At 37.7% G+C, this 10,318-nt stretch overlaps 1 protein-coding gene across 3 annotated transcripts in view; it reads right to left on the reverse strand.

Annotated features, from left to right (window-relative positions):
- Positions 1–9,110, reverse strand: part of coro1b (coronin, actin binding protein, 1B) — a 33,143-nt gene extending 24,033 nt beyond the window's left edge. Inside the window, exons 1-5 of one of the 3 annotated variants that reach the window (XM_052090479.1) lie at positions 8,990–9,110; positions 8,704–8,770; positions 2,288–2,493; positions 1,920–2,042; positions 461–590 (exon numbers count right to left, since the gene is read on the reverse strand). In XM_052090479.1, the coding sequence (XP_051946439.1) occupies positions 461–590; positions 1,920–2,042; positions 2,288–2,491 (457 nt within the window). In that variant the 5' untranslated portion in view covers positions 2,492–2,493; positions 8,704–8,770; positions 8,990–9,110. Of the gene's footprint in view, positions 1–460; positions 591–1,919; positions 2,043–2,287; positions 2,494–8,703 lie in introns of all 3 variants that reach the window. The other 2 variants (XM_052090474.1, XM_052090467.1) reach the window with 2 other exon arrangements.
- Between the last annotated feature and the right edge of the window lie 1,208 nt (positions 9,111–10,318).

The raw sequence follows: 10,318 nt of genomic DNA on the forward strand, positions 1-10,318 counted from the left end.
ATGTCATGCACAAAGTAGATAATGACTTAACGACCAAAACTATAGTTTGCTAAAATGAAATCTGTGTAGTGGTTAAAATTTTTTATTAATGAATTCAACCTATGTAAACTTCTGATTTCAGCTACACACACACACACACACACACACACACACACACACACACACACTATGTTTGACTCCTGCTACTATCTATCTATCTAGTGTAGCAGGAGTCAAACATAATGTTTATTTACAATTAAACTCCTTTCCTTTCAGCTTTAACAGTTAACACAAATCATGTGAAGGTGCACCAATTCATCAAACATCTCCAACATCCAAAATTAGTGCTTGATAAAAGATATAAAGCAGGTTTAGGACACCAGAATTAGAGCACAATCTCAAAATAGAGTGTGCCAGAAAAGACTTAATCCAAGTTCAGCACGGCACGCAGGCAAAGTATACACAAAAAGGAGGAGCTTACCTGCAGTCAACAGGATGTTGAGAGCAGTAGGATGCCAGGCTAGGATGCCCACTCGTTTACTGTGGCCCTCAAGAGTCACAACAGCTTCAGACATAGGTGTTGTAAGACCACCATCAGAAATTTGCCAAATCTATTCATGAAAAAATACAATGCAAATCTCTTTCAAATATGAAAGTTAATGAATTCTAACCTAAAAGCTGAGAAAAAGAGGAAAGTCCTATTTGTAAACATAATGAGAGCTCTAAACTGAATTGTAACAAGTTTGTGATAGGGGGCAAGGAGGAAGCAGGAGTCGGCGAGTTCCAACACAAAAAGGTATTTATTTTTCAACAAAACAAAACTTTGCTTAATTCATATGCACACAATTCTCTGTGGGTGCATGGTAGCTCTTGCTCTCTCCTCACTGGCATCTGGCTAGCACTTTAATCCATCTCCAACTCTCATTGCAATGACAAATAGCTGTTAGAGACAATTATTGACAGGTGATGATCCTTACAGTTCTCATCTCCTGATCGCTATCCATTCACAAGATGGCGCTAAACAACACCCCACTTCCACAAACCCCCATTGCCCTACTCAGGCCAGGGAGTCAACCACACATTACCGTAAAATTAAGCTTTAAGATAATGACCAGCAAACGATGCATTATTCAGCTTATTACATGACTACTTACCAAATAAATCAATAAATGAACAAGAACTATTGATTTGAATTTAAATTATTTGATTAAGTGAAAAAAAATAGACCATGGAGTGATTTACTATGAAAATACATAGTACAGTATGAAAGTGGTTGCCTGGGACAACAATCAATGACTTAAGCAGTCATTTTACAAAAACTATATGGCCGCAAAATTTCATATTGTGAAAGTGGTGGCCTTTTGGGCAATGCAAGTGCGCTCACATCAGACTGATCACACAGTGAATTCGTCAACAGGAGGTCGAAAGTTCTTCTGCTGGAATCGGTCTGGGCTTACTGAAATTTTAAGCACTGCCGCAGTGGACAAAGTTGAAAGTGTTGTTGAGGTGAAATGTCCACGAGTTGACGCAATAAGTGAGTTGTAAATTATGTAATACAGTCAACATGAATGCATATTTTGTTAGCCATACTCCCTAGCTCAAACCCCAACCCTAAACCTAACAGGCAGTAGAGTAAAATGTAATTTTAGAGTGAAGTTGCAAGCTCTGAATCACACTCACAATTGTTTCTGTGGACATGATTACTTCCTGGTATCCACAGGAGCAGAACCCAGAGATTGTTCACAGGAAATGCTATTAGTGGCACCACAGGGTAAGGTGAATTTTTATTGATGCAAAAATGTCTGATGGGAATGGTGCTTGTCAGTAATTCGACAGAATGCGGTCTATTTCAGTGTATCCTGTCTATCTCCCACCAAAAAAAAAAAAGAAAAAAGTCTAAAACAGTAAATTAATGTTTGGTTGTAATGAATGATACAAACCTTCACAGTGCAGTCTTCAGAGGCACTGGCAATAACATTGTCATCATGTGGGCACCACTGCACATCCAGCACTGGAGCAGCGTGACCGCACACAGTCGGGGTATTCTGGTCCACTCTACCACTCTAGTATTAAAAGTCATAAAAGCATTGTGAGTTAAACATATACATTTTTAAAACTAGACTCCTCACTCATGCTGATATTCACAAGAATAGACAGTAATGACATCTTTAGTTTTGCATTGTTTGTGCTAATTTTAGGGGGAAATCTACAGAATTCTGAATGGAAGGGGTTTAAACATGTTAAAATGTGTTTAAATGAGCTGGGAGTATGAACTACAAACACTATTGTATATTGCAGATATGCCAACCTTTGTGAGCGGTAATACAAGAAAGGCTCCACCGCCTCCAGCCTCAATGATGACAGCAATAAATTTTGGATTGGCAGCACACAATGGACCATCCCATGTCACACGTGATACTCTGATATCATCAAGGCAATGCTCAGCCTTCCATGCCTGGGCAAATACATGCCGGAACTTACTCTGTCTGACAACACCCCTCCTGAAGGACATGACTGTAGTGGGAAAAGTTTAAATATGTACATTTAAGAAGCATGTTCATTAAAGAAACAATCAATCTGTCAATCAATCAATTATTGTCTTAACATAAATTAAAGCAACTCAAATGACAATCAGTAAAAATATAGACATTATGACATTTTGTAATAATATTTATGACTATAAATATTGATGTATAGATTAATGGTGATAACATTAAGCAATAACATAGAAACAAGGACAACCTGCCTAGGTTAAACATAACCTGTAAAAGTAAGAATATCATATCTAAAGGTAAACATGAAATGGTGACCACAACCCATTTTCCGTCCATAATCGGATGTATTTTCAAGTGAAACAACAAACAATAAAGAGATAGGTGACTTCAGCCGATAAGGAAAGTAGTTTCAGAGGTGACAAACACTTTTTTCCATTGGAATAAGTTAAGATGTGCTGATGAAACACAATCAAAATAATACAAATTTAAATAAAGACAGTAAATTAAGGGTTTAAAATGTCTACAGGTTCAAATTAGTGGTTGACGATATAGGTTTTTCAATGGCCCATGTCTACTGATATCTAGAGAGCAGGGTAATTAATGGCTGATATAATGCCAATATATATATAATCATATTTAATGACAGCAAATGAGAAATTACTGAAATGCAATGAAAATGTCTTGGTTCTGGCTATAACATTGGCTTCCTAAAAGGAGGGAGCAAAATGCCGTTTCAGTAGCTGACACTTTGTGAACTATGCCCCTTTTGTCATTGTAAGTATATAAACTGGGCACACACATTTCGTCAGGATTTTTTGAATTAAGTGAGGAGCAATCTGTCAGTCCCTTAACAGTAAGAAACCAGTAGTGTGGGAAGCTACGCAGCATCTTGTTTCCTCCTTTCAGGAGAAGAGAGCGAAAACCCTAAGGTCAAAGACCTGCACATATTTCAACAATGACACTAGCCAACAGGGTAGTGAAACACTGACATGCCAACCATCCTTTGCAGCCAAATTTGGGTAGAGAGAGAGGAAACATCCAAGTAATTAAACCAGGCAAAGCTTTTAGGGGAAGATTAACCAAAAATGCTGTTTCCTTGTCTTCCTAAACCTTGGTGTAACAAGCAGGAGAGAGGGGAATGTACACTTTTGCTTCGCTGGCCATTTGTAAGCCAAGTTGTTGAAGCCCAACGGACGTGGAAGCAACTTTGTCTCTGTTCAGGTGACCGGGATAGTGCTTCCCATCACCAGAGGAGAATTCAATGCATTAGAGCCAACATAGAGCACAAATGCAGTCCACTTTGGTGATATATGTATCCCACAACCGCAGTGCTGTCTATATTGACCAAAACATGAAAGTCTTGCACGTTTGCCCGAAAGCTCTCAAAGCCCAGAGGACTACAAGCAGTTCTAGCCAATTGATTTGCCACGTAATTTGTGGTCCAGTCCAGGTGCAGAAGGCTGGATGACCATCACACAGGGAACCCCAACTCAAACTGGATGTGTCCGTCACGACCACATTGCATCTGACCACAGAATAGCAGTGAAGGTAAAGCATACATCTGGATTTTCATGCAAGTGAAGAAGAAAAGGGGCACAAGTGGGCCACAACACCCTCTTCAACTGTGGGAAGCTTGGTATAACCTCCCTATGTGGTGCGATCAAGCAATGTGAAGGTCGGCACCGGAGACATGCACTCTTGCGGAGTAGGGAGAGCACCATGTCTTCACCAACACTTTGTGCAGCTTGGGCAAGAACACACTAGGCAACACACTAGGAACTCAGAGCCACGCCGACTGAGCAAAAACCATTCATCAAGCTGTGAACACGCTGCCACATAAGGCATGGGCTAATCAAGTTTAAGTTACTGAACCACCCAAATGAGAATCTCCATTAACTCAGCATCACAGGACATTCTCGCTTGGTTTCCCTCCAAACAGGGAGATATACCAGCTGGCCTGTCAGCAGAGTGTGACCAAGTCTCAATGTCAGAGGCCACCAGCTATTTCTGCCGAATGTGATCGCACCATGCACAACAATGTTAGGGCACAGATCGTCGTTGTCGAACTGAACAGGCAAAGCTGCTTGAAATGGAAAAGCGGAGATATGCGAGGCCTGCGCCTGTGACAAATCATCCATGATCTCACTGGGCTCTTCATCCTGTCCTCCCTTAACTCCCTCATGCCGTCCCTCAGGAGCCGCAGAGGTCGGATATCGGAAGGAGATGGCCGGCATCGGCTTTAAGAAAGAAACCGAGCAGAGAGGAGTTGAAAGTGACCAACTTGAAAGGAAACAAATTTTCCTCAAAATCACTAAAAAGACTTGAAATTTAGAATTGTTTATTATATATTGACAAGGCTGTCATTACATTTTGGAACTGACACAAAGTGGGCTAAAGGCTATGTACTCTTAATTTATCCAAGTGTCAATACACCTTGCACACGTTCAAGCATTCATAGTAAACTCTATACAGTGCCCACCCACTTTTTTAGCCATCTTGGTTCCAATAGTATTTTCCCCATCTATTTCTTTCATAGGGATTTCATAAAATCCTTCATAAAACAGTTCTAAACCATGAACAAAACCACCAGCTAAGGGGTGAATTACAAACCACACCATTACAAACTTTGATTTGAAGCAGAGAAGTATTTGAAAATTTTACAAAAATGCAAAGATACAAGACTGTAGACTTAACGTCTTTCATGAAGTCACAAACTACAATCCCATGAAGGATCGCGAATGATGTAATCGAATGAAAAACAATGGGAAATTATACAACTTTTGATTTAAATTTGTAGAATCCAAATATAGAAAGAATATATTTAAATTTTATTATAAAACATTCCAATATTTTAAAATATACAAGTAATTTGAGAGTGTTGGGTGACCGACTGAAATGCGTTATTTACAGTACCTCATGATGCATACAGTAGTTTATTTGGTATGCTAAATTGGTCGCGATTCTCTTGATTGGTGGAGCATTTTTCTTAAGCTTCTTCAGCAGGAATTACACTATTAAACACATTTTCTAAAAAATTAAGTTGAAATAAAGCAGACAGATGTCTTCAACAGAAGCATAGAGCATAAATTATCAGCCTCTCTCCCGCTGTATATAAAGATTTATAAGTTATCGAAAGCAGACTGTTGACCACGGGCCACTGTGGACCCATTTAATACACACAACTACTGCTAGTATTGTACAGTCAACTCCAGACCAATGCGGACAATGCTGATTGCTAAATTTACATCACGGACACTGTTCTCAAGACATAGTTGCACGCGGAAAACCAAAGCATACTTTAGGTCTGAACACAACAGTTTTTTTTAGTTTTTTTTTTAATGGTGACCAGGCCTTTGTTGCTCTGAAAATCACATAAAGGAAACATAAAAGTAATCCACATGACTACAGTTGTTAAATCTATTTCTTCAGAAGTAATATCATAGATGTGGTTGAGAAACAGATCAATATTTAATCATTATTTAATTATCCTTTTTTACTCTAAATCTCCACTTTCATTTTCACTTTTACATCTGAAAGCCACATGTGGTGCCTGTTTACTTTCACATTCCCATATGAGTTTAGAGTAGGGTGACCACACATCCTCTTTTTTTTTTTTATCCAGACATGTCCTGGCCGGGATTTCAAAATGTGCAAAAATGTCCGGGATTCGGCTTTAGATGCATTATGATGTGCATTTGGTTTCATTGTGTGCGTGTGCGCATATTTGCATTGCTTTATCCCTTCTTTGTAAGTCCCGCCTTCTCACACACCAATTGTTCGATTATAAGAGGCTTACAGCAACTATTGGCCAAATTCCTGCCTGTCAATCTATCCACAAATGCACAAAGCACTGTTGTGTTCGGCATCAAACAGTAGTAACAAATGACAGCTGAGTGGAAACCATGCCCAAATGATGTTGTAGAACAGTGCAATAATATAATTTTTCTATACGTGGATGATTCCACCATTTATGGCCCAGTAACGACACTTAATGGTCCCAATAAATAAAGATCTGGAGAATATTTGCAGGTGGGCTGATACTTGGAAGGTCACGTTCGAACCCAGCAAATGCAAGGCTATGGTTCTGTCGAGAAAGAGGCCTCCATCCCGCCCGGACCTGTTCTTTGGGGCAATCAGATTTGACCTCTTTGAGTAGTTGAATATTCTGTGACTATCTATCGATAAGAAGTTGCTATGGACTAATCACCTGTCAAACATCGGCAAGGGTGCTGGACAGTGTCTTGGAGCTCTGCGCAGGTTGGCCAACAAGCTTGATGTCAAAGGTAGGGCCAATGTCTACAAGGCACAAGTCAGAAGTACCTTGGAGTACTCATGCCTTGCCTGGATGAACGCATCACAGACCACCCTTGGGCAGCTTGACAACATAGATTTGCACCAAAAATTCCCATGCTTTTGTCCAGGTCGAGATCCGTGGGAAGCAGAATGTATGACATGTAAAGCTGGCACTTATGTGTCAGTTGCTAATAAAGGTGCAAGTGATTTAGAGGCACACATTAGCTCTGCGAAGCATAAAGAGTCAGCAAAAGGTGAAAGTTCATCAGGTAAATTAACAAACTACTTTTTGCGACCAGGTAAAATTGTTATTGCTTCATTTTCCATGGCCATTCAAAATATAATAGTAAATGAAGGTACACTCATGACATCAAATATTTTATTTTAGTACATGGACATTCAAAAGAATGTTGGAAATTTGTATTTATTTATATATATATATTTATGTTATGCTATGCTTATGTCTTTTTCACTGTATTAAAGTTTGTATTCGTAGTAACACTTTTTTGAAACCTATTATTCCAACCCACACCAACCCCCCCAAAGGTGTCCTCTTTTTGGAAAACCAGAATATGGTCACCCTAATTTAGAGTTAAAAAAAAAACGTAAATTGCACTATGTAAAAAAAAAATGTCTCACCCACTCCTATCATATCGCTTCTGAAAATGGATTTAACCACTGAAGTCTTATGGATACATTTTTTGCTTCCTTAATGTGATTTTTGGAGCTACAAAGGCCTGATCACCATTCACTTGTATTGTAAGAACCTAAATAGCTGAATGATTCTTCTAAAAATCTTTGTTTGTGTTCTGCTGAAGAAAGAAAGTTATACACATCTGGGATAGCATGAGGATGAGTAAATAATGAGAGAATTTTCATTTTTGTTTGAACAATCCCTCTTATAAACAGACATAGGTTTCCGATGCCATTTAAGAAATGCGCTATTCGCAGTCAGCCTTGATTAATTTATTCTGCAGCTGAAAGTGTCCAGTAAAACTGGATTAATATGGCTAAAGTGACTATCATTCAATGGTCATGTGATCTCAAAATTGCAGCCCCCAAAACACAGCCTTTTTTGAGTGCATATTTTTCAAAAGTACCATTCTTAAGGGGTAATTTTTTTTAATGAGGAAAAAAAAAAAAATAGATATTGTACTTTTTATTATTCTGCTGGCACTTTTAAGTCAGATAGGTTGAAGTATTGAGGTAAAAGTGAGATCCCCCCTTGTTCAATGCAACTCTAGAAGCATCCGAGCTCTCACATGTCTGACTGTGCAGGGATGAACATCACACAGCAAGTCAAGTCAGAAACCACAACCCATCAACATTCAAGGTCCAATGTTCAGTCACCTTCCATTTCACATTCATATTCTAATGAGACCTATTGACTGGGATATTTAAAGGGATACATGGATTTGGACAAACTCAACCCTCCCCCAAAAATATTGCAGCATTTAATCTAAAGTAACAAAACGTCAATCAACTGAACTGTACCAAACAGTAAACATCTCAATATTATTAGCTTACAACGTTGTTAATCCTAAACCTGTGACACAATGTGCGCTGTGGTCTAAAGAGTACATCTTCTACTAGAATATTTCGTTAATACAAATTAATTATATACTTAATGTAATATAAATGTAATCTCTGAGCCAATACATATTAAATGACACTTAAACTATACAATATACACAATAAAATACAAAATATGAAAATGCGTGTATATTTAGGTAGGCAAAACACAACAGGGTTTGCGACCACCGAGTAAAAGGAGCCATGTGATATTCATAAGCATTCGTATGAATGAAAAGCTGTTAAAATGTATCAAGGGGGCGTAAAGTGGATGACAAAACAAGTTCTAAAACGAAACCGCAAACATGCACTAATTATGACATGATGACAAGTGGGCTGGTTACATTCATTCAGTTTACTGTACCTCTGTGTGTGCCTTTGCTTCCTTCCTTCCTTGTTTCTTTTCTTCCCTGATATGTCTCAGAAAACTACTAATGTAAATCAAGAATTCGGCATAAATATCTAATTATCTATATAAATTAAACTAATACTTGCTGTGCGTTATTTTTGCCACTATATTCTGCATATCAAAGTGGAATATTCAGACAATTTCAGCACTGACGGAGAAACTAATCCACATTATCACGCAAAATAATGAAACTATTGTATTTTTTTCTAAAGACACAAAAGAGTATTGTACAAAAACGTACTGTAAAAAATAGAGAATACTTAAATAAACCGGGAAAGGCGTCGACACCGGTGAAGGAGAAATGATGATGGGGATTCAAATTCCTAAACGAATGTGCCTAGAATTAAAACCAGCGATGTGTGAAGCTTGCCATGGTAAGGAGTAAACAAAATGGCCGGTGATACATTGTTCTGGTGTAATAAAAGTCCATTCTTGTGCACTCTGTGAATATTTTAAATGTTGTAGTTAATATTTTAATTAGCTACTTCGTAGAATCTGGTTCAATAAAATCAAGATCTAGGCCTAAACATTTTTTTTTTATATGCAAAACTGTATATTTACCCTGAGGAAAATGAATCAGTTGTGATCGCTGTTTTCACATTATGCTCATAGAAGTATGAAAATAAACTATTTCAGAGGAATACTTTTAATTGTAAAGCACTGCGAAGCAAACTGACAGCAGCACAAAATTAATTTGAACGTCCGTCTGTCGACACAAAATTAATAAATGGACCATTCCTGCCATTCGGTGACATTTCGGCTTTGAAACTTTGGAAATGAAAGATACTTCCATTAAGATATTTATGTTTCGTCATTAAAGAGACATGTTAAAGATTTTATGAGTCGTGCCAGTTAAGCTAAATGACGTACAAATTACATATTCACACGGTTAAATGTGCAGGGTTAGGGTGAACATAGCAGGGTGGACATTCAGTGGATAAATTAGCCATTGAATGGTCTGATATTTAGCAAACATATTTGAAAACATATTGCTGATTTTTTTAATTACATAAAATTTTCCTATATCCTCCCATAACAGGGTGGGCATGTTGTGGTTGACCACATGACAAACATAAAAAAAATAAAGGAAAACATACATAAAACAAACAAATTACAGTCTCTAAATTACTCAATTATGCAAATGTTAATTGAACATAGAGGTGGTAAAAATAGAAATCTAACGATTTAGCTATTTGTCACATATGTTTGACGTGCTGCTCTGGGGACACGAGGAAATGACAATAGTGCAATAATTACAAATTATTTAAAATTCAACTCTTAGCCCCAAAGCAGTGTGCAACATTATAAGAAATTGTATAATATTTATAAAATCTCTCTTTGATATTTTATTATTTTTATAATGCCTAATATAATTATAATAAGGTGAAATTAGACATTATAAAATACCACAACTTATACTGGGGACTTAAATGGCTCTGAATTGTAGGAATGACCCAAATATATGCAGGCATGAAGGGGACAAAGAATTAGCTGCAAGCTTTTAAACAGGATCACATCCCTTACAGAAAAACAACCAGTTTCCACAAAAACACCATAGTTACAACAATTA

This window comes from Xyrauchen texanus, chromosome 2 (genome assembly GCF_025860055.1).
Source record: "Xyrauchen texanus isolate HMW12.3.18 chromosome 2, RBS_HiC_50CHRs, whole genome shotgun sequence".
Taxonomy (NCBI): domain Eukaryota; kingdom Metazoa; phylum Chordata; class Actinopteri; order Cypriniformes; family Catostomidae; genus Xyrauchen; species Xyrauchen texanus.